The 26,777-nt window shown below is 24.6% G+C and overlaps 3 protein-coding genes across 3 annotated transcripts; 1 reads left to right on the forward strand and 2 right to left on the reverse strand.

Annotated features, from left to right (window-relative positions):
• Positions 1-619: 619 nt before the first annotated feature.
• On the reverse strand, positions 620-7,074 carry LOC114131064 (dnaJ homolog subfamily B member 14-like). Its single transcript, XM_027996193.2, has 9 exons — positions 6,631-7,074; positions 6,472-6,573; positions 6,342-6,408; positions 5,743-5,888; positions 5,549-5,668; positions 4,647-4,792; positions 1,869-1,975; positions 1,624-1,787; positions 620-1,559 (listed from the first exon to the last, which is right to left on the reverse strand). Exons 1-9 carry the CDS (start codon positions 6,761-6,763, stop codon positions 1,438-1,440), a joined length of 1,107 nt encoding a protein of 368 aa, XP_027851994.2. The 5' UTR covers positions 6,764-7,074; the 3' UTR covers positions 620-1,437.
• Positions 7,075-11,450: 4,376 nt separating this feature from the next.
• On the reverse strand, positions 11,451-17,743 carry LOC126551266 (J domain-containing protein DDB_G0295729-like). Its single transcript, XM_050204169.1, has 8 exons — positions 17,103-17,743; positions 15,438-15,506; positions 15,271-15,375; positions 14,900-15,058; positions 14,748-14,826; positions 12,581-12,726; positions 12,396-12,515; positions 11,451-12,050 (listed from the first exon to the last, which is right to left on the reverse strand). Exons 1-8 carry the CDS (start codon positions 17,233-17,235, stop codon positions 11,860-11,862), a joined length of 1,002 nt encoding a protein of 333 aa, XP_050060126.1. The 5' UTR covers positions 17,236-17,743; the 3' UTR covers positions 11,451-11,859.
• A 3,360-nt stretch (positions 17,744-21,103) lies between these two features.
• On the forward strand, positions 21,104-25,033 carry LOC114131077 (protein TFG-like). The gene is made up of 7 exons (XM_027996211.2): positions 21,104-21,439; positions 21,588-21,671; positions 21,732-21,873; positions 21,985-22,227; positions 22,333-22,461; positions 23,775-23,939; positions 24,014-25,033. Exons 2-7 carry the CDS (start codon positions 21,612-21,614, stop codon positions 24,241-24,243), a joined length of 969 nt encoding a protein of 322 aa, XP_027852012.1. The 5' UTR covers positions 21,104-21,439; positions 21,588-21,611; the 3' UTR covers positions 24,244-25,033.
• Positions 25,034-26,777: the final 1,744 nt, after the last annotated feature.

A 26,777-nucleotide genomic window follows, 5' to 3' on the forward strand; every position in this document is an offset into this window, starting at 1 on the left:
AGCAAAAGGCATAACTTATATTAGATTGGTTGTTAAAAGAAGAATGAAAGATGATCAGTGTTTGAACCAATTAACTAATTTTAAGTTTTTATTCGCAATATCAAAGTAAAACCATTGAGTATAGATACTATCTATATTCAATGGTAAAATACATGATCGTTCTTTAATTATTTCATAACTGTGTTTAAGGGGGGGCATATTTTTTATAGGCCCAAGGGTCACCAAATTTTAAACTGCAATAACTACTATATGAAGTGTAGATAGGAAAGAACCAGATAACAAATTATAAAATACCAATTAATGTCCTGATACAGGTAATATTAGTGTTTATTTCAGACCTTATATCCTGTGGTTGGGGGAGGCGGTATCGCACATTTTCAAGGAGTATGCAACAGGAGTAATTAATAAATGGAAGTAATAATATAATATAAATTTTCCTCATATGAGTGAGGGGGTTTGACACTGAAATAAACACTGGGTAATAGTGGTAATTTTATACCATTATATTTTAGTAGTGTGCCAGTAGGTAACACGTTATTAAATTACTAATTATAAGACTATAATTTAGACTTAGAAATAGTTGCATTTAAAATATTTCAAGAAGAATGCATTACACAAGTTAAGTTTTATTTTTATACTTTATTATGATTTATGATTATCTATTTTTTTTAATACATGCATAGGTATTATAAACATGTATTTATCAACACCAATGTTTTGTATAAAATATTATTTAACTATTAATTTAACACAAAAATCAAAAAATGATTACAATTTAAAAAAAAACAATTCTCTAAATAACCTTATATAATAAAACAATGAAATAATAAAGTAATTTATTATATAAATAGAAACATAAACGCCAACAAATCACACATAGATTTAAGCTAACTAACCTCAATATTATTTATTTATAAATAGATAATGTATATGATATTTGTTACATAATACTTGTATTCTTAAGTATAAAGTAATATTTAAATGGTCAATAGTCACATTTTAACCGTTTTATATTTGAGGTTCAGATATTTTTTTTATATCTATTTTGCTAATAGTTGAATCAGATAAATTAATATTATACTAATAAAGATAGCCAAAATTAATAATTCATAAATACATTCGTAATAAATTAAAAAAAAATATTCTTAAACATCTTGTCTTTTTCAATAATAATTCCAAATATATTATAATTATCCTTAAAAATGCGTATTTAACTTGATGTATCGCAACTACAATATTCTAATTTAAATATAATAATGCAACTATCAAAAGAAATATTATTTATTTCCTTTATCAATTTAAAAATCAAAAAATATTTAAGCTTCAATTAAAATGTGAAATTCTACACAGTGTATATATTTTATGAATTGTAAACATCTAAACTCTCTTTACATAAAAAAAATAAAACTAAACTAAGAGGTATTGTAGAAAGAGAATTTATTTATATTTTTGTTTCATCAAAGTTTGGTACTCCTCACAAGATTTCATTTGGTATTTAGTTGCTTTATTGAATAATGTAGAATCATCATCTAAACGTGCTCTCCACATTAATGACTCATCTAAAATATCATGGTAAAATATAATTATAATTTATTGAATATATTTAAATTTAGTGTTACTAACAGTATTCTTTTTCACGTATGCATTTTGTGCGTACGGTATTTATATAATCTTCTTCGATAGTATGTTCTAAACGCCTTAAATCGCCTGTATAGTCTGTATGAAAATTATCTTTCACAAAATATGAAATGTCTCTGAATGATGTACGACGAAGAACAGGGTACTTCCTGATAAAATAAATTCACATACATATTAATATATTAATGTTTAACTGAAATTAATTATTAATTTAAATGTAAAATACTTACGCGGAATGTTTTAGAGTATACACGGGGTCATAAGAAAAGTTTGAAAACAATGAAAGCAGAAGTAGAAGAAGAATTGGTAATAATTGAAAATATATACTTGATGATTCCTAAAAACATAATGATATAGTATTATTAAAAATATACATTTTATTAAAGTTAATCATGCAACACTGTCCTTAAAAAACCTTAACTGAAGAAGCTTAAAATATATATGTCAATCCTGTCAACTATGTTAAATTTTACCACATACAAAATAGTAAATAATTAAATAAAACATAAATATTGTTTTCTTTATAGATACTTATTTTAAATTCTATATTTATAATATATTATGTTATTGTATCCTTTTATAGCAGGGGTGGCCAAACAGTCAATTGCATTCAATTTCAAAGTCGATCATGTAAGAGTTTATTTTAAATGTTTATTATACACTTTATACAAGTATGTTTCTTAATAATTATAGTTATTTAATAATAAAAAAAATTGTCTATGGAAGTACCTATAAAAGTACCTTCAAAGGTAAAATATATTTTTAGTAGATCGCGACCAAAAAAAGTTTAGCTCCAAAATATTATATTTATTAACAGCAACAATTTTTAAACTCAAAATTTCAACCTTCATCAAAGTTTTTGTGAAAAGCTTGGTATATCTAATGCTATTACCATAGAAATTCTCAAATGTTTCAATATTATGGAATTAAATAAAAACAAGACTAAAAATGTAAATATACAAAAGTATACAACACACATATTTTTATTTTTTATTTGAAGTTAAAATGTGTACAGAATAACTGTGGATTAGAAATGAATAAATGTACAAGGAACAGCGGTTTTTATAATTATCAATTTTAAACTTTTCTAATTTCTTTATAACTTTAATTGAAATATAAGGTTATAATGAATTATGTTTTATAATTAAAAAATAAAATAATTGTTAAACAGAACACGGGTTCATTGCACTGTAAAAAAAAATGCAAAGATGAGTCTCAAAATTAAAATTACAATAATTCTAATACCTATATAACTAAATAATTATTCTAATAAATTTTAAAAACATTAACTATTCCCTAATACATGAAATATTAAAAAAAAACCTTAACTTGTAAATTCTGTAATGAACAAATCGTTTAAATTGTTTACTATTATAAAACAGCATAATATAATGCTTAAATATATGTAAAAACTTAAATACCCAAACTCTACTTATTACAAATAAATTGTTCGATCTGTATGAATATGAGCATTGCACTTTAATTTTAAATACATTTCATAATATATTGATACATGATTTAAATATTATATAAGAATCTCATGAAAAAAAAAACAATCTAGCTAAATGGAAGAAGCATATACCATGCACATTCAAATAATAAAACAAATAACTATTTTTGATAATTTTATAATATAATTTATGAAATTTTACAGGAATATCATAACAAAATAAATATATATTTTATAAATATTAAAATTATAATAAGACATTAAACATAAATCAAACACCATTGTATACTATTTTATGAAACCGTGAATGACAATTCATTAAAATTGCATACATTTTAGATATTAATACTACATATTTATACATATGTTCATTTACGATGAGCCAGTAATTTAACTTTAAAAAATATTGTTTTGTTTAGAGTTAATTGACAAATTTATAATTTATCTTTTTTGAAAATAACTGTTTTAATAAAGTCCATTACTTTATTGAATATAAATAAAAACAAAACAAACTACCTGTAGATTTTTAAAATGGATACCATATTTATATTATAATTTGAAATTTAAATAGAAAATATTTGTCAGTGATATATTGAAGTACATACTTCTCACAATGACAAATAGTCAGATATTTATAATCATTTTCTGAACAATACTTATTAGCTGTATGCTTGAGTAAAATAGGAAACAATGATGAAAGCTTAGTTTTAACACATTTTTAAAGGTAAAGTAAAATCTTGATACTTAAAGATATAACTCTGATAAATCATGATTACTTGTTCCTATACATTCTTAATTTCAAGTTTACAGCACTTGTAAATATAATATAATTAGTTAAGCTATAACATTAAGTTATTTTTCTTAAAATATAATTGAAAATTATGGTTCCAATATAGAAGAAAATTTGTAATATTATTGATGGTTCATCAGACTAAAACAAAAAAATAAAAAAATTTTAATTTAGGTATATGTTATAACATTAAATTAAGATTGATTTCATTGCATATAACATAATAGGATAAACAATAAATCAGTGAGTTTAATATTAATCTCATTTTTATCTCCTTTATCTTTTAATATTGTTATAATTATCATATCATGTTCTCAATCAAAAGATTACTTATGAATTGTTTTTAATATGTTCTGTTTAAAGGCACACAGTTTTTTTGCAACAAAGATTTAATAGTATTTATTTATTTGTTAATTAAATAGTGTTAATATTGTTGATTATAAATAAATTTATTTAGACAATCCCAACTGTCCATACCAATTATTATACCATCATGAACAGTCGTTATAATACTAAATTTATTTTATTTTTATTTAATAAAAAATATTTAAGGAACTAAATATAGAAAAAAAATATTAGTCAATTACGTCTTAATACAGAATTATAATTATGTCAGAAAACAAGATTATTTTCTCTTTAAAGTTAGAGCCCGCATTTGAAAAAAAAACAATGCTGGAAGGCCAAATTAGTTAAGCTATTTATTTTCTTATAAGTAGCTAAGAAATTTCAAATTATAAATATATTTGGAATAAAAAAAATTAAAATTACCTGTTGTTGATGATTATCATTATCAGTCTCCGGTGGCCAACGTCTTGAAAACGATCGAGTATAGTACGGATTTGTCATTGGTCCTTGTCTTGTTGGAAAAGCTCCGTTAAAGAACATATTAAATAATTGTTCAGCTGTAATATCAGCTACAAACAAAATATTTTTTTAATAAACGTGGCACCTTAATAATATTTTACAAGGCTGGGGATTAACAAGTTAATAAGTTATAAGTTGAATTAAATTTAACTTATTAACTTAATAGTTTGCTGTTTCAATTAACTTAGCTTTAACTTCACTCATTAGTATCTACGTTAACTTAAAATCAACTTGTATTATTTTTAAAATTCCAAATTAAGTTAATTTTGATTTTTCGTGTTATTCATTAAATATTTTAGTATATTAATGTTTTCTCTATTTAATTAATTTAATACGTAGAATATTATAAAATATTAATAGAAAAAAAAGATGATTTTATAATTTGTATGTTGTACGATTATCAGTCATTATGAATTGAATTGTGACCATTTTACATAATATATATATAATATTTATATAAACCCAGGCTCTGCATCCAGAGAAAATGATACAGGCGATACAGCCCTAGAATAGGTTTTAAATTATATACCTACATAATAATATATTATGCATCTATTATCATCAGTATAGGCTATATTACTAAATTCAAGTTATTTTCATTTATTTTAATACCTTTTTTTTTTTTTTTAATTAACTTATTAATTGAAGTTAAGTTAAAATTTATTAACTTAACTTTAAACTAAATTGATGTTTTAAAAATGTGATTAACTTAACTTTGAATTTAATTGAACAAAAAAATATTTAACTTAACTGAGTTAAAAAAAATCATTAACTTGCCCAGCCTTGGATTTTAAATGTCTACTTACATTCAAATCCATGATCATAATTTCTGTGTACATGATCTGATGTAGAATTTTCATGGCCAACCATATCATAACGTTTTCGTTTTTCTGCATCAGTTAAAGTAGCAACTGCATTACCTACAGCTGATTATAAAATGAAATAAAACCCCATGAATTGTTTATTTGTGAAATTAAAAAATTAAAATATAATTACATACTTTTAAATGCTTCAGCTGCTCCAGGTGCATGATTTTTATCTGGATGCAATACTAGAGCTAATTTCTTATAAGCTTTTTTTATTTCAGTATCAGTAGCATCTTTTTTTATATTAAGCACATCATAGAAATCTTTGCAGTTGTTAACTCTATAAGTAAATACAAATGTGGTAAAAATCTTCAAATTAAACAAAAATCTAATTCTAATTATAGCACCACACAGTTTATTGACCCTAAGATATAATAAGCTATGGTGAGACCTGTCAATAGCACCCCATATGATTTTCAAGCTAATCATGTAGTACTTCTTTTTGTCTCCGCATTAGATCTCCGAAAATATCATATAACATATTATTTTATAGAAATCAAATAGATTTCTTGTAGGACAAATTAAATTTTTAGATGAACCTACTGAATCTAAGAAAAATAATTTTGATAAATGGTATGTAGGGTCAATGTGTCCTGTGTGACGCTTAACCTGTTAAGAAATGAATTATATGATTAAATATAGGTGCAAAAATATATTTTTACTGTCGTTTAATTATTGTTATATGATTTGTGTAGTTATGCATAATTAATTAGATAGTATTATATTGTATTACTTTTTTACTGTATCCAATTGTGCTTTTGTATAAGTTGGCTGATTAGCTCTATCTGCTCTGGGGCTACCTGTGAGTAAAATAAATATTATTCGATACCTAAACAAAAATAAACATCTTGGGATCTAAGTACCTGGAGGCGTATTTTTACGTTTTTTAGCATTTTGTCCATCAGGTTTTACATTTGATGTTGAATGTTTTTTCGAACCTTGAGTTTTTAATTTTTTCAATAATTCTATACAAAAATAAATTCATGAATAATATAAAATAAGCAAAAAACTAAATTACTTACCGTCCGCTTCAGAAGTTGGAAATAGTTTTTTGCTCTTATTTATGAACTTCTCTGCTTTTTCGATGTCACCTTCGACAATATAATATTCAGCACGATCTAAACAGCGATAAGCTTCATCTTTGTTTACTTCCATGGTTAATTGTGTATGTGATTAGTTATAGAATTAAAATTTCAATTCAACAATTGGTAAAATTTTTAAAACATGCAGATATATTCTTCTGTTAGTGGAATATATTTAGTTAAAACCAAAATTACACCTATGTCATTTTAAATGTAGTAGTCTGTTTAACGTTGTGACGACTATATGTTTTTATTTACCAGTGTAAATATAAAAATTATGGCAAAAAAAATGTATTATGAACACTAACCACCAAAAAAGAATCAAGAAATAATTAACAATAATAGAATAATGAATGATACAACTATTAAAAGTAAAAAGAAACGAGAACAAAATTGAAGATATGGAAGTAATGATCGACAGAATTAATCAAGACTCAAAACAGCTGATCGATAATGAATGTAGAACCATGGTTGGTCACCTAGGTACTTTACAAACTATATAGTCAGACCCCTGTGATTTAAATAACACAATGGGATCTAATTGACAGAGGATCTAGATGACCATGGGGTCGATGGGGAACTAGTTAACAACATTAGCAACTAGTTGGGGATTTAAATTATTGCTCTTCAAAAAATGTATACTTTATTTTTCGTATATATCACGGTTAAAGATATACTTTAACCGTTTATCTTTAATCGTGGTATATATTACCACTATATAGTATTAACCGGTAATCGGAAAAAAAAGATAACATGATTATTGGAGAATTTTTGACAGCTTGGTGTGAGTAATAATATACATTATACACAAAAGAACTGTGTGATCAAAATTGTATTATAATTTATAATAATTATAACACTATCATTCAAATTTTATATTGTTTTATTATTATTCATTATTATGTTGACAGGTGTATCCAACACAGTTAAGTATAGATTTGAGGATTTTGAATCGTGGAAAAAATGGCCACGGAAAAAAACCTAAACTAAAAAACACACCCAGAAAAAAACCCCTAGAAAATAAAAGTGCTATCATTGTAATCTTATATTATGAAATATTTTATAAACTGTGGTTGATTGTTGATTATACAATGGATTTACAATCATATAATATATTTTTAATAATAAATAATAATATTTTCTAAATAATTTTATCATATAAATATATCAGCAATATAAATTAAATTAAATGTAAAAATGCTTATCAAAGGTTGAAATTTATTGACAGGATATAATATTATTGTGTAAAATATAGATTGTATTGTTAATTATTATCACACATAGAAATCTTGTGTTGAATTAACAACAAAATGTGTCAATATTATTTATTAAACACATTTGAGTGTAGAAATCTAGCTGAAGTAAGCTTGGTGTTGAAATATTATTAGGTATAAAAAAGTTAAACTTATTTAAGCAAAATCAACATTTATTAAGAGTTAATTAATAATCATGGATTACATTTGTCTCATTTAAAACAATAATAAAATGGTGTCAAAACGATAACAATCAATAGTTAATACAACATAATTTTAATACATAACTTATTATTGAATTATGAGGTTAATTCAGCTACACACTGGTGTTACCTTAACAACCCAAATCACATAATTTACTTGTAATAATAATAACTTGTAGGCTATATCTATACTGCCCTGCTAAGCAAAAGTGCCGTAAAACTCAATTTCTTATTTTTGAGAAAAATGAATGTTTGTTTTTTTAATTTTATTATAACTTTATTATTTGTTATCCCAATTAATTTAGTATAATACATATTCACCTTTATAGTTTTTTTGACGAGGAATGCAATGAAATAATAAAATAAAACTTTTATCCATATGTTACATGAATAAAAGTTATTTTGATGTTATTACTTAGAGCCATAAGCCGTAAATATACCACTATTTACTAAATAAAAATGTCGTAAGTCAATTTTACGGCATTATTTCTTAATAATTATAATTGTCTATAGATATAATTACTTGAACTAATGGCCGTAAATAATTTTATATTTATTATGATAGATATTATATCTTGGTTAGTAGATACTATAACTTGGGTATAACTTGGGTAGAACATAGAAATATTAAGCAAAAATGCCGTATCTATCAAAATATTTACGGCGTTTATGCTTAGTAAATGTATGATACGGCGTTCTTACTTAGTAGTTCTAATTTTCTTCGTTACTTACGGCATTTCTAAATAACGTTTTATGTGTTTGTAGCCTATTTAATGTGATTTTGGGGGTATTTTTTCTACAGAGAATGTGTAAAATGTGTTTACCGATCAGATGCCGTATCTATCTAATTTTTTTTTTTTTTCGAGTTACGGCACTTTTGCTTAGCAGGGCAGTATAGGTACATAAAAAAATTAAAATTAACTTAACTTTACAATAATGATAATTAACTATAAAAAGCTAAGTTAAAACAATACAAAATTTAACTGAATAAGTTATATTATATTAATAAGTTAGATAAAACAAAAATAACTAACTAATTAAGTTAAAAAGTTAAAAAAAATTAACTTTTTAATAAGTTAATGCCCACCATTACTAAAAACTAAAAAGTATGTATGTATAAGTTTTCCTTCAAATAACTATTGAGAAACTTGAAGCCCCATGCCCCCATTACAGGAAAAATGTTATGAGCGTTTGAATTTTAAATTTTTACGAAATCGAGTACTTAACGATAATGATTTATCATCAAACGATTTTAAATATTTGTTATTATTCAAAAAGTCACGGAATGACACGGATACTTGAAAATTTCACCAGTTATTTATATTGGCATTTTGTCTATATGATATAATTTTCAAAATATTTCGCTTATTCTAAGGCTATTTATAGGATTTATAGGCATTTGAAATATTCATTTTTGTTTATTATTTTTTTTTAATATCGATAAATTTTTTTTGGCTTAGTCAAAATACTTAAAAATTTAATAAAAATTCCTCATAAGTTAGTCTTATGAGTTATGACTTATAGTGATTCAAAAATGATAAGAATACATAGTCGCAATTTTTTTTAATAGGTAGCGTTTAAAGTTCAAATATTGACAAAAATTTATGAATACCTACTTAATTATTTTATGGGTATAATTCATAAACATTTCTGTATGAGTAGCTAAATTTAATACAAGATTTTTCATAAGTTTGGCTTACAATAATTGTAAAACAACTAGAAAGTTGGCCAATTAAAAAATTTTTATCCTTAGTTTAATGTTTTATTCACTCGTTAAAAAACGATTTACTATCAAATAATTTTAGATATTTGTTATAGTTAAAAATTACTAGTCGTAAAAACTTGAAACATGCACTAGTTGTTTATATTGCCATTTTTTGTACCTACATGTTTTAATTTTGGGGTATCTAATAAATTAATTTATAAAATATAAGCTACCTTTTTCACCATCCTACTTAAAACATAATATATTTTGTATATTATATCCTAGGCCAGGGGTCACCAAATGGCGGCCCGTGGATGAATTTTAACTGGCCCGCAGACAAGGAGAGAAAAAGCCGATAATTTAATATAATATAACCTAATCTATCTACCTAATTGGTATATTATAATAAATATTATGTACTTCGAATTTTTATGGCCCTCAAACATTTTCTGAATTCTTTATGTGGCCAACGGAAAGTATTAATTGGTGACCCCTGTCCTAGGCTGACAAATCATCTCCGTTATGGCATTATTAATCGTATTTCATATACAATGATATCTATTATTAGATTCAAATTTAACACTCCTATAAAAAAAAAAAGGCATAATATTATATAGTAGTGATCCACACATCACCTAATTTACAGCAAAGCGGTACCCACTTGACCTCGATTTTTTATTGACATTTGAAGAAGTTCAAATTTAAACGAAATTTGGTATTTTAACGATGAAGTATTTTGTTATAGTTAAAAAACATTATTCATAGGGACTTGAAAATTTAACAAAAGGAAAAAACTAATCTTTGTGTACATTTAACAATTCTGATATATAATATATTTTAATAAATAAATAAAAAAAAAAAAAAAAAGTCAATAGTAATGGTGAATAGGTGAATAGACAGCTGAAATTTTATTCACCAGAAGATATATTTACGAAACTTTGTTTTCTATTATTTTAGGACTTAGATTTTTTTTTAGACTTAAAATAAATATTTATTATCATGAAAAATCTCCTCAATTAAGACATAAATGGATATTTTGTTCCGGACTTCCTGAGTATGCAATGCATCAGAGTTGTACAGAATTTTATCTAGATAATTATTCAAATAAATATAATTATATTCAAATGATTTTTTTTACAATTATTCGAATAATTGAATTATGATAAAAATTAGATACTATTACTATTATTACTTATTTATTGAAATGTAACATTTGTTATGATTATTTATTTTCAATTTTTGGTATTATTATTTACTATAATTTATTATTGTAGTAATTATTACAAAATATTATCCATAATTATTAAAATATTGTTAAATTATTATTAGTATAAAAATATGATTGACAATTATTTAAATTATTTTTTATTTGAATTATAGTAACATTTTCAAATTATTTGAATAGTTATAAAAAAAAATCATTCGAATAAAATATCATCTGAATAAATTTTTTTTCGAATAACACCCTACTCTACAATGCATGCATATTTGAACCCGAAAAAACGTAGTCATTGTTTTGCCATGATTAAGTACCTAGTAAGATAATTATACTTTTATATATACTTATAGTGTGACACATTTTTAAAAAACAATAGAAGCTCATATTACACACTTGTTTTATTTACTTATTTTTTTATGTTTAAAATAAATACATATTTTATTAATTTAAAAAGCTTCTTTACATATTAATTTTATAAAACATGTCCTAACTTTTTCAATGAAGGATCTCAACTTACCGGTATATAAATTACAAAATATACACATTTATATTATTTAGGTTTTAGTTTACATAAAAAATATTTGCAAATGTCTAAATTGATACTGATATTCATATAGATTTGTATATACTATTTTATAAACAGAAAAACTAAAACAATATATTAATTACTTATTCTTACTTATTTACCATAAACTTAAATAATTATATTAAGCTTCAAAGATAAAAAATATATGTACAATTATTTATTATAATATAAATTATCAATTAATCTCAAAATCAATATAATATTCACATTTCATAATAATCAAAACCATTGAACTCATTGAACTCATTGTGGGCATTAATATAATCATCATAATCATCATAAACATCACAATCATCGTCATCTAAGTCAGAGCTTTTTAATGATGGACTTCGACAGAATGTATAAGAAGTATAAGTATTTCTTTTTCTTGTATGGTAATAAGGAGATTGATATCCTAAAAAAAAATAATATATTTGATAAATATTAACAAAGTAAAAATTAATGTTAGTATGATAATTATTATTTCTCAATAATATTGATAGTATATCTACTAGGGATGTCAAATTTGTCTAATGTTACATGACAAAAACTACCCAAATTTTTTATTTAATTTTTTATGTGACTTTATATTAAGAAAAATATAAGAATTAGGTACTTAAATTTATTCATTGTATCTAATTGGTATAAGAGATTTAATAAAAACAGTAACGTGATCAGTATTATTTAATTTGCTTTATGTAATTATTTTTATTTTAAGCATGCAACAGATTTGCCATCTCTAATCTAGTAGTATACTCACGGCAGGAACTTTGAGGATAATTTGTAGTTCTAGAAGTAGAAGGTTTAGGTTTTATTAAAGTTTGATCATATATTTGACGTTTTGTATTATCACATAATGTGTCAACAGCATTACTAACATCTGGTAAATATACAAACAAAATATTAATTTATTAAACTAAAAATATGTTGTTACTTTTTTTTTACCTTTAAAAACTTCTCCTGAACCAGGTGCAGAATTCTTATCTGGATGTAATAACAAAGCTAATTTCTTATATGCTTTTTTTATTTCAGGAACAGTTGCAGTACGTTTAATGTTTAACATTGTATAGTGATTTTCACTATTTTTCACTCTAAAAATACAAATTAATAAATTTACAGTTGACACTTTTGGTTGTTTTTGGTAATGGCAATTAAATTTTAAATGAAAATATTTGGTAGTTAAAATTATTAGATACAATAATTTTAATCATTAAATTTTTGACTATAGAATAGTAATTAATCAAAATTAAGAAAATATTATACATTGTCTACTTACTGTGCATAAACATAAAATAATACGATAACTTGATATTAGTGGCATTAATGGGGGAGGTGCTTGGAGAATCAACTCCCCTTAGCTTTTTTTTTGAGCTATTATTAAAGCATTTAAATATATAATTTACCTAGATGTATTTAATTAGTATTTACTACTTTAATGTATTTTTAATTTTTGTTAATTATGTAAACAAAAATCTGTGAAAAGATTATTAATAGGCTGTTATTTAGTAAGCCACTAAGCTCAGCCATATTCTAGCTAGTGCGACAAGTTTGAGCGATTTCTGTCAGATCCTATCTTATCATGCTGTTCTAAATGCGAGCTACATTCGACGCATCAGCAGGACACATCTATATTACTGCACAGTTGTAAATTTGTAATATAAAAACAAAATATTTTTAAATTAAAATAGACTAAAATTATGTTAGATGTTCTAATTATTAATTATTGTAATAAAAATAAATATTTATGATACTATTATTTTTATACTAAATTTATTATTGGGTTATTGGACATTGATGGTGATAGTAGGAATGGGTCGGTTCTTAGAAAATTATCGATTCCAGTTCATGTCCAGTTCCAAAATATTTCCCTTTGGTTCTCAATACCAGTACTTCTTTAAAAAAAAAAATCTTAAAATTAATAATAGTAATTAGTTTACTGTATAATACTATAATTTATAAAGAATTTAAATTGTTAATAATTAGTATTTAAATGTATAATATTATTTTACTACAGTAGGTACCTGTACCTATTCAGTATTCAATTCATTAAAAATTTAGAAATAATTGATAAATATTAAATAAGTAATCCAGCTATCAACTTAACGCAGTATCATCAAATAGTGTGAACCAAGAAAAAAAAACCGGTACTGATAAAAAAGTATAAAAGAAGTTAAGAACCAATAACCATCGGCTCTTAAAGAACTGAGAATTAGAACTGCCCCCTATGGCCTATACGATAGTAATTATTAAAGAGTTTAATTTTAACCCCAGAGTACACGCATCACGGTCAAAAAGACGGGGCTTTTAGAATTTTGTTCATTGCTTCAAAAATATGAAATATTAATCTAACCCAACCTAGGTACTTTCTAATTAGGTGATAAATTTAAATTAGATACAACTCTCAATTGAATACAATTCGATGTCTGTACTATAGAAGGGTTTAAAGTTCATTATCTATTGGAAAATACAGCCTAAAAGATTGTATGCGTGGTATACTGTGATATATCATAAAACCTTATGTGTGATATCATTTATAATTATATAAAAGTTTAATTTGTTTATATAAGTATCAATAAAAGCATATAACAATTTTTATTTATTTAAGAGCAATAAAATAATGATTATTTCAATACATCGAGTTTTAATTGATATGTTTTAACACACGGTCAAAAAGACTGTGTGCATAGAATCTCGTGAATATTTTTAATGCATGTAATCTAGGGTTAAAGAACATTCTTTAAATGTAAATTAAAAATTGAAATTTATTTCAGATCTAATTAATAAAAATCAATATGCTATTGTTACTAAAAATTACTATAAATGATTAATAGCCAATAGCAATAGGTAATGTAGAATGATATGCAAAGTGCAAATTTTACAGTTTTTAGTGGGCAAGAATGGAAAAACTTTAAAGGGGGCACTATTATGTATGCCGTCCAATGCCTTATCCTCTCTATATAACACAAAACAATTCCTAAATATGCTGCTGCTTGATATTATAGGAAAACCTAAAAATATTGTATTATTCAAATCTTTTCTATTGGTTTTTGTTGAAAATCAATAAATCAATGCATTTATAGTTAATTGTAAATCATTAACTATATATAGTTACTTTTCGACAATATTTGCCTGTTCTTCTGTATATTCAGGATGAATGGAACCTTTAATTTCTTGAATTTCTTGTAAGAGTTCTAAAACGTGTTATATTATTAATTATTTGTTGAATATAATTATGCATTATTACATAATATTTATTTAATATACCATCAGCTCTAGGTATTGGAAAAAGCTTTTTTGATTTGAGAACAAACTTTTCAGCTAAATCAAATTGTTTAGTTTTCAAGAATTGCTCTGCTCTTTCAAGACACTTAAAAGATTCATCTTTATTTATCTCTTTAAACATCTTATGTGAATAAACAGTACCTGTAATAATTATTTTAGTTATTAATTATTTTCTTAATAATTTTAGTAATAATACTAATATTAGTAAATATGCCTTAATTATTTATTAAATGCAATATCTAAGAACTAAAAATATCTTTATGAGTAAGTTTTCATTTTTTGTTTAGGCGTAACCAAACCTTTTTAAATTCCTTTCCTATAAAATCAATATAAATATAAGTAACTATACAAACTTGGTCTGCGGCTTCTTCTTGATCTTTTTGTTTGTTTTTTAGTTTTATAGTCAGTACTGGAAGATGAATTGGAATCATCACCATTATAAGATGAGTCAGAATGATCTTAACAAATATGATGTTAGAATGTAATATGATATAATATTAAATTTTTAAATTCTACATACCAGATTGATTTTGATTCATTGACCGTTGGTTTGAGTTTTTCATTGATGATTTTAATTCTGATATTAAACCTAAATAATATTGTCTTGGTTAATTTAATTTCAAATACTATTTCATACTAGTTTTAACTAAGCAAATATAAAATGATTAACAATAAATTGAAATAAACATTGTGAAGCATAAAACGTCAGTGTATGTTGCACAGAATAAAAAAATTGTATCCCCCCCAGCTGATTATATAATTTTAACATACTAACATCTAATTGCAATAATAAGTAATAATATAACTAAATAGCATGATACAGTCGTTGCCAGATAAATTGAGACAGCGGCGGCAGGGGTGCAATAACAAAAAACCAGGGGTTCTACGTATTTCAATGTTACTACCAAAAATATATTAATATATATAATATATATATATTATATAATATAAATATAATTATTTTTATACATAGATAGATTATTATAATTTATAAATAAATTTTACACATTGTGACTAGTTTGGGATACACCTACTGAAAAGCGCCGCCGATGACATCTAAATTTATCTAGCAACAACTGTATAACAAATTCAATTTAATTTATAGTGGTAATATTTTTAATGATACCTAATAGTTGGTTTATGTATTTATGTATTATAAAACATACAATTTTCAATTTTTAAATATTAGATATCTCCTCGTATATTTACTATTCTATGAGGGCTACGGGCCTTATCCGGCCCATGGGCCATAGTTTAGAGACCCCTACTCTAGAGAATGAACTGAATCCATATTTTTATTCCACTCAAAACAATTATATAAAAACTTTTCTATGGTTAGTTAATTTTAAAAAGGTATATAAAAAACACCTACATGAGTTGATATATTTAAAAGAAAGGCCTTGGGTGTATGTTTAACACCAGATCACATAATTACAAGATGAAAATAATGGATGAACTCAGAAATTTAATATTGAAAAAATTTTAACACTTCAGTATATTACTGTAAAACTCAATGTTATTGAATATATAAAAAAATATAACATGTATTGATTAACTCTGTCTTGGGAATAACCTACGTTAATAAGTAATCAAATTTTATGATTCTTATAAAAGGAATAAATAAACCATAGACAAAAGGCCTTTCTTTAATAACTGTGTTAAAAATGATTGAGAATATAAAAAATTTAAAAATTGTTAAAATCATTATAGGGTGAAAGGTGAAACAGATAGATTTGTAAAAAGTAAATTTAAAACTATAATTGAAAATAACAATAGCTTATCAACATTCAACATTAAAACAGACTTTCAAAATATTGTCTGCTGATGAAGTAAACAACAAATTATATTCTTATTATGAGATAATTTTGAATAGTTGCATACAAATAATATTTTCATTCATACCTAATTCAGTTTTTTTTATAAATACCTATATTAATTCAAAATAAATTATTTAATGAACTTCATTTTTTGTTATTTTTTTTATGTATTTAGAGAATATATAATGCTCGTTTTAAAGCATATTTCAACTATAATTAGTGCTGAACATCCGAGTTCTGGTGATTTTAATACCCAATGTATAACACTCAAAATAACATAATAATGAAATATGTAATAGTATCTACTAATATTTCATTAGTGTCCGTTGGTTAAATAATAATTTCATAGAAAGTATTTAGGCACTCACGTTTTGTTTCAGATGATGGATACATTTTGTTAGCTTTAACTGAAAATTTCCAAGCATTATCCAAATCCTTTTTTTTAAAGTATAACCTAGCTATATCAATGCAGCGAGATGCCTCATCTCGGTTGCTCTCCATAGTTAAGTATAATCAAAAAATAAATAATATTATTGATGTTAATATATCAAATAGTCAATGGTAAATTAAAAATAGCGGTTCAAATTAATGGTATTATTAAGTTATGGTTTATGGATGATAATATTGTATAATTTTATACTTCTATGAACCTATATAAAGTTAATTAAATACTGTATACAAAGATTGAGATGCTTGTAACAATCGCCGATCAGAAAAAACTATGAATAAGATATTATAACTGACTGCTTTGAAATGAATACAACTATAGAACAATGATCGTAGTATTAATTTAATGAATTAAGATTTATTTTCCAGTTCTCAATCATTAACGCAAAATTTTGAAGTTTAAAATGAACTATAATGATTTAAGAATGGTCAAACCATAGTACATCCTAAAAAAAATAGTATGAATTATAAATACTTAGTATACTATTGAGGAAACAAAAAACAAATTAACAAAATGTATGAGATCTTCATAGTTCATCATTCTACAACTTATACCTATCACAGTCACGGAATATTCAATAATATATTATATTATATAATTATTATTATCTATTCTATGCTTGTATAGCAGCTACCACGGTATACATCCTATATATCCTACTTTATAACTTACTATCACGGCTATATAGAATATGTTATTCTAAGACCGTGATAGATACTATGCTTATCAATGTTCCAATGTTTTTTCTCATTTGTTATCAGCTATAATATAACAGCAAGCTACAACTTACTGTGGTAGTGTGGTCCACAGATTTCTATATAGCAGAGGCGGTCAAACAGTCGATCGCGATCGACCGGTCGATCTCGGAAAATTTCAAAGTCGATCATGTTAGAATTTATTTTTAGGACCACGCTCTCTAAATGTTTCTTAATAATTATAGTTATTCAATAATAAAAAAAAAAATTACGGAAGTCGATCCTCAAAGGTGAAGTATATTTTTAGTAGATCGTGACCGAAAAAAGTTTGGCCACTCCTGCTATATAGTATAGAAGTCTGTGCTGTGCTCCAGCCACCAGCAGTTCAGCCCATGGTTGAAGTATTGAAGACTGATGTACATAAAGTACCTACATTATAATGTATTAATATTTAATAGCATACACATAGGCGCCGACTGCATGGGTGCTCGGGGGCCATAGCCCCCATTGAAAAGATTGGGATTTGAGTTTAATTTAAGAGAAGATAGTTAAAAATATATACATAAGTAGTCCACTTCCTGCGTCTCTGCTCTTTAACCACGGATATTTAAATTATTTTGAAGGGCATAAGTTAAAGATAATAATTAGTAAATCCGTTCCCCATTGGCATTTACAAAACTTAGCGCCTATTAGTATACAGTACCCATAGGCTCAAATATGGGGGCTTTGGGGGCTAAGCCCCCTCCTCAAACTACATGTAGCTCCTCAAAAAAAAAATTTTACCTTAGGCTTAGTTTTGAGGTGGGGCTATAAACAAGAATAGCCCTCCCTAAGATTTAGTGTTAGTTGCGCCACTGACAGTACCTATACTTCTGCCACGAACAAGTATCTTTCCGTGTTTGGTTATTATCGTGACCTATGGGCTGTAGATTTTAAGCTGTGGCTGGTGGCCGTAGCCAACGATAAGCCAAGAATCAGAGGTACAACAAACTAAAAGGAAAGGATCACAATTTTCTTAGTTAATATAAATTATAATAAAGACATTGATTCAAAAAATATAATACACAGGTGTTGAATACATAATATTATGATTATTTCTTAATGAGTAATGACTACACAAGTACCTAATCCTTAATTAACCAACAAATTAAATTATTAAAATAACAATATTATGTATGTATACATACGCATAAATGTATAATACATCATAAAATATTATTTGATTTAGAATAATTATATTAAAATTTCAAAAATTACAAATTCATTTCAACGGGCTTTAAAATACTCTGGTCACTGTATTCAAGTTCAGCCATCACCTCCCTCATCATCATAGGTTAGGTTTTACATATTATTTTTTATTGGTCGTTAAAAAATTATCTTGTTTATAGTAAAATAAATATATACGTTTCATAATTTAATGATTCTGAATACAAAATCGTATTTTGCATACAATGCAATTTATATTTTCATAAGGTAAGAAATAAAATGTTGCTAATTATCATTCAAATGTGTTTGCTTAGTTTTCAGATGAAGATAAATTCGATTACAAAATACCTTTTGTTAGATGATCAATAATTTAAAATTTAAACAATTTAATTCAAAGTATTCAAATATTATTATTAATTATTGTTTATTGTTTATTTTAGATCAAATATTGGTATTTTTAGGACAACTGTTAATATAGGTATTTAATAGATTATTTTTAGGACATATAATTGTTGGCCGTGGTAGTTAAAAAAATTCTCAATGACCAGTAGAATATTATAATGAGAAATGACGGACACGTTATAAATATAATTAAACATAAATAATTTATAATAATTATTTTATAAATTAGAAATTAGAAATAAAATTAATATTGTATTAGTTAAAAATTGTCTTATACTCTTATGACCTAAAAATATAGTATTACTATTTACTAATTTACTAAACATATTATATAATATGACGTGTGTGTATATAAAATGCCGCATAGCCACGATAGTACGATACCCAAGGTTATAATTTAAAAATAATAATCATTAATCGTATATAAATTAAAATGTAGTGTGATTATAGTAATATAATAGTAATACCATTGATTTTAAATTATTATAGTATTTATAATCAATGATATTATTTTTTACTTATATACAAATTGTTTACGTTTTATTATACAATTTTTATTATATTTATGAAAAAAAAAAATTTCTTACTAAATAATAAACTTAAAAAAAAATGGGGGGAAATGTCCTACTATGCCAAAAACGGTCGGGGGGAAATTGTCCGGTTACCGTGTATTGATATCACGATATACGATGTATGTACGTCCGTGATTGATATTATTAATGCACCATGAATGGTATCTGTACCTATTGGAAAAACACTACAAATAACGTATTTATTATTTATTTTATCGACCTACGACGATTATAAGGTGTGATATAATCTACTATCTTATACCTCTAACGGCTCTAATAAATAACAATTAATTGGTAATTATAGTCAGTTGAAGTCACATCTTGACCAGTGATCACGTTTATTTTGAATGTTCTATAATAATAGTGTTTTTTTATAGAATTTACTATTAATAACTTACATTACCAGTTACCACGATGGGGCAACTAGAAATTTAATTTATCTTTCAGTAATTACTGCCCAACAGCAAAAATAGAATCATAATATAAATAGATGTTAGGTATCATAAAATAAATCAAAAATACCTACCATTGCATTTAATAAAATTCACAATAATATAATATCGGTACCTACGTAAAAGTTAAAATACTATAATAGTGATTCAACATTTTTTTGTGTATCATTATTGATCGATCAATAATAATTTCAATAATTTATTAAAATAATAATAAATATTATGTAAATTTAACAATAATAATAATATATTTATTATATAAATACCTATATTATTATTGTAATATTCAATATTGTCATGATTGTTGATCACCACAGCTTTCTAAACAATCTAAAACCGTGTTGATCGTTGATCACCAATTAATAGGTATTAATGTATTATATAAGCTTTAGGCAATATTGAAATAAGATTAAAAATTAAAAATAAATAATAATAGTAATAATGTGATTAATGATTATCAAACAGTGAATATTGAACAATATTATTTTAAAAGTTTTATTAAAGAGATCAGTGTTACCAACATTAAATTAAGACTTGTAAGTTGTAACTCCATTTTGTTGTTACTTGTTATGTTTGCTGTTCGCTTCTCCGATACACAGATCGCATATGATAACTGCACAAAAATATCATTTTTAATAATTTTATGCTCATTAACTCCTTTAGATTATTGACTATTGCAGACTGTAGTATTGCCTTTTGGCAGCGTTATTCTGTATACACTATTATTTAATATATTTTTTTTTTATTGTAATTTGCTAATAATTGTTAAGTGCCAAGTGGTTGCTCATTGTTACTTGCTAATCAGTGCTGCTAGTCGCTACTTGCTGTTGCTAAAACTAAGAACTTGTTGTTGGTGGTGTCTTTTATTTATCCACTTGTAGTACATCAATATCGACATTCAACATTTTTTTTACGATTTCGTGCACTGCGGTAAGTACTAAGTGTACTAGATGAGAGTTTCTCATTATTTTTTATCTAAGACGTATTTTCTCAAGAATTTTGTTATTTATAGATAGCTAAATGTCTTTGTCGTTAGCTATGCATTAATCTATTGTTTTGGTTTTGATTATATATTTAGACGTAAACATTGAAGTTTCTAATCATGGAATCAGATAAATCAACTTTTCAACCTATAGATTTAGTTGGAAAAGTTATAATTAAAGTATGTTTTGAATACAATTTTAGTCAACTCCTGGTATGACACAACAATTTTATTTTTTAGGTTCAATTAGGCGATGACATAAGGAAAGTATTAATTCACAATGAGTCTATAACATATGATGAATTATTATTGATGATGCAGCGAATATTTAATGGAAAATTAACAGCTAATGATGATCTCACTATCAAATACAAAGATGAAGGTAAAATAAATTTTTATCATATTGCTTTAAAATTTAAATTTATGAGGTTAATTAATTAAAATACTATTGTTTGAATATCAAGAATAGCTTTCATTTTTTGTTAATTTTTAGATGGAGATTTGGTGACTGTATTTGATAGTCAAGACTTATCATTTGCTTTACAAACAAGTAGGGTCTTAAAATTGCAAGTATTTATGAATAATTTGAATTATCAAGAACGACTGAAATCAAAACTAAATGCTGATGAGCTTAAAAAACAATTGCGAGAAATAAGAGATGCTGTGACATGGTTATTAGATACAATTGAAGTTACTAATGAAGGAAACAACAATAATAATATGTCAAATCCTATACGTAATAACATTGATTAATAATTAATAAATATAATTATCTAATAATAATATATTAGATTAGTATTTACTGAACAATATATTAATTTACTAATCATATTTTTATTAGAACAAGAACCAGTAAATATTACATCACCAGAAGTACCAACAGATAATGGAGTCACTAAAGAGTTTGATCCATTACGTAATTCTAAAGAAGAAAGTTCAAAAACTCCTCAAACTCCACAGCCTGTTAAATGTAAGTATGGTGACCAAATGCCTTATTATAATTTATTTTAAGTAAGTAATTATGAACAATACAAATAAATTAAGTATTAGATTTAATTTAATTTTATAAAATTTTAATTGTATGCACTTAATTTTTTCATGGCAGAAGTTTCTCTAATTATAAAAGTAAACTTAAAAACAGTGAAATTATTGTTAAGAAGATTTCAGTGGTCTGTTTGTTTACTCTTTCTGGTCCATACATAACAAAGACAAATCACATTTACCCGGAAAATTTTTTTTTTGTTTTGTTTTTGAATAGTCACTTATTAAAAAAACATTAGAGAATAATATTTTGAGGGTATGACATTGATTTGTCTAAATATTGTATTAAAATAATTTAAAAATCATTTTAATGTACAACATTTTTATTTTATTTTGAAAAATGGAATACAGTCAAATAATACTAAAATTTAAAACTGATATGTCATATCCTTAAAAACATTATCTTCCATAATTTTAGGTGATATTTCTCTTTACCGGGAGAAAGCAATGCAAAAGCGGTCCTCTCCCGGTTGTCGGTTGCTAACAGAAAAAAAAAGTGATTTTACTCTAAGATTATTCATAAATCATGAAAAAATAATTTTAGGTGAAAGCGTTTTATCTATATTCTGTTTAAAAATAATAAAAAATAATAAATGTAGTCAGTGATGATCTATTGCTACCGACTCGACTATCTGTAGGCCAACTGTGCCCTTGCACAGTTGTCAGCCGCATACTATGTTTCTTACTTTGAATAGAGTATATTTTGTGCATGCTTCAGAGAGAAACCAAGTTGTGCTAACATCCTCTTAACTCTTATTGATTTAGCTCAGCTTGGTATTGTTTTTCAATAGTAAATATTTATTATTATTTCATAGTTATGTTATAAAATAAAAAAGTATTATTATATAATTACTTAACATCCAGTTTCTGTTTTCTGATTTTTATTTTTTTTGTTAAATTGTCATGCTTGTGAATATATTTAAAATTTTTTTTTGTAGATTAAATATTACATATGTATTAGAGTGTTATCTGTTTTATTTACCAAGTTAACTTATGATCCACCTTATGGCTTTCAATAAATAACTATTCATAATAATATGATATTGACGCCCCCCTCTCCTTTTTATTTTAAGTCGCCAATCATATTTGTAAAGATTTAAATGCTAATTTGTATTTACTTGCTTATGTTTCTTTAAAAATGTTAACATTAACATATTTGTATGGTTCAATGTTTTCAATATGAATAAAAAATTATTTATATCAACATAAATATAACAATATATATTTATTTTTCATTTGTAGTAGCTGAAGTATCTCAGGATAATATAGCTGTATCTCAACCTCAAAGACAAACACCACCAGTTCAGCAGCCTCAAATTCCTCAAACTATGTATAATGGACAACAATCTCAAGCAAATATGAATCAACACAATCCTTACTCTGGAGGGCAAATCCCACCACCTCAAGGTTTTGTATCAATTATATTAAATTTATATATATTTATTAATTACAAAATACTTAAAATAATGTAATTTATACAGGGCCTCAAACTAAGTGGGTAAATCCTTATCAGCAACCCGGAATGCGTGCATCCTATCCAACTGCTCAATACTCTTACCTTTACTCGGCACAGATACCAGCATCTGGTTATTCTCAGATAACAGCACAAATGAAGCCACCTACTGGAAATCAGCCTGTTCATTCGTTGTATTATCCTACAAATACAACCCCTAACCCACAATATTCTGCTTCTCAATATCCAGGTCAATAATTAAAAGTTACTATAATAAAACTGTCAACTGAATGGACTGATTTACCATTTGAAATATTTATAAAATATAAAATTAGTGTTTTATAAGTACATTCAAAATTTGTTTAAAACTTAAAAATGGTTATTTGACAAAATTGAATGATGTTGAATGGTTTATTAAAAAGGACAAATGTTTAATTAATATTATGTAGTGTTTTCAATTTTAGAGTTTTTTTGTAACTACAAGATAATTGTGTTAAAAATTGACATGATAAACATATAAATTAATATTAAGAATTTCCCTCTATATATATTTATATATATATACATAAACAACAGTTTTGCACAACCTATTTGCAGATTTTTACAAATACTGTAATGAAAGATTGATAAACATTTTTCATATTTTTAGTTATTGCATTCCATTATCCATCAGAACCTTTTTAAATTATTTATTTTATAAAATTTGATTGATATATAATTTTTTCTTGATAATATACTATTTAATAATATATAATTTAAATTTATCTACTAAGGTGTTTATTACATAAAATTGTGTTGATATATATATATATTTTTTTTTTTTGAAAGGTGAAATTTTTACTATTCTTCTATTAATTATGTTAATTTTATTTTTAATTTATTTTAAAAATTCTGTATACATTTAAAATTTATTGAAAAAAATATATACATTAATATATTTAATTTGTTTATATTGTAATGTATTTGTATATCACTCATACATTGTAATTTTTCTATTTAGAAAAATTAAATAAACTGAATAAATATAAATAAATATCATTTCCTAGAACTGCCTTTTTTATTTTTGTTTTAAAACTACATTATTTTTAATTTTGATGCTGTTTTAAAATAGGTATTTTTTAATGCATTTTTCGTAGTAAAATTTTGCTTTAATTTATAACATTGATGGTGATTTCTTATTTTGAATTTGATGTAATTTGTACTTAAGGGGTTAAAAACAGACTTTCCTTTGTACTTTTGAAAATAATAATGATAAACTAGATAAAAGATAATTTGAATATTTATTATTTACACAACATACGTTTTGGAGTAAAATCGATTTTATTTTTAATTGTAATTTAAAAATGTATCACCGTAGGTTGACATTTAAAATGTTCGACAAGTGCCAGATCGAAAATACCTATAATTATTTTCTATAAATTTAATTTTCAAAATATTATAAATTTACAACTGAATACAGAATAAATTATAATGAAAGACGAGAACAGCTAAAGTGGCATGTATATAAATATAATATCTATAAAATTAAATCAATTTAAAATTAGAAAATTGGATCATTTTAAATGTTTTAGCACAAAAAAAAACGATCTAATCGCCAGTGACGAGAATTGAGACGGAAATTAAATGCTATAATGACTTAAAGGCAAGTTCAAGGTCACTGTCAATTTTATATTATTAAATTATTAAATATCAAATAAAATTGCAACAATAATTATAAATTCAACCAGTTACGATACGTCTTTATCAAGTGTATAGTAATACTGGTTACTACAGAGAAAACTAACGAAAATAAATAGTTGATATTATTCTAAAATGTATTTACATTGCTGAAGATTTTTAGACTAATAAATGATTGCGGGTAACATCTTAACGATATATTGTGATCTACAAAAAAATAATAAAATCACAGCAGATATAGACCTGACCGTTCAATATTAAGATAATAATCATTAAATTAATATATAATTATGTAATTTATTAATTAATTCAATTGTGTGTTATCTACACTACGCAGTTGGCAATGGTTGTCTATGTTTCGGGTTAGTTATTTATTACATTACATTATTATATATATTTATGTAATGGGTTATTAATTTTTAACTACAACAAAAATCTATATTAATTGATAGTAAATCGTTATTTTACGCATGCATTTTTGAAAATTAAAAAAAAAAAAAAATCAAATTTATTATCGTTTTACTTAAAATACAATATACGATGGTTTTTAAAATTTACGTTTGAAATTACAAATCATAATTATGTCTAATTTTTAATCAAATAAAATAATCGATAATTAATGAAACAATTATATTTAAATTATTTTTAATAGAATAGAATGTTATCTAAATAATTATTTAAGTACAATTTTATTCGAATAACTTCTTTCTTTGGTGGTGACTGTGGTGAGTAATCTACAAAATATTAAAACACCTAATAAATTAGATATAAGTGCAGATAACAACATTTCGTGTTAAAACCGAAAAAAAACGAACGTATAGGTATTCGTTAATTGCTATTAAGATATAAACATATTAATTATTCTACTTAGATTCCGAGACAGTTGGCCGTCTCTAAATATTTTATCGGGACAATAATTGTTGTAAGTAGGTATTCAAAATCAGCAGTTCCGTCAAGGCAGCGAACTGATGTTTGACAATCCTATCTATGTACCTATATCTAGTGGCTAGCTCTGCATTAATTTGATAAATTCGTTAGTTACCACAAATGATGGCGTATAAATATGACGTACATTTGAGTCTACTTAACCACAAGTTGCTAATATTTTAGGCGTG

The sequence above is a fragment of the Aphis gossypii genome, chromosome 1 (assembly GCF_020184175.1).
Source record: "Aphis gossypii isolate Hap1 chromosome 1, ASM2018417v2, whole genome shotgun sequence".
NCBI classification, from domain to species: Eukaryota; Metazoa; Arthropoda; class Insecta; order Hemiptera; family Aphididae; genus Aphis; species Aphis gossypii.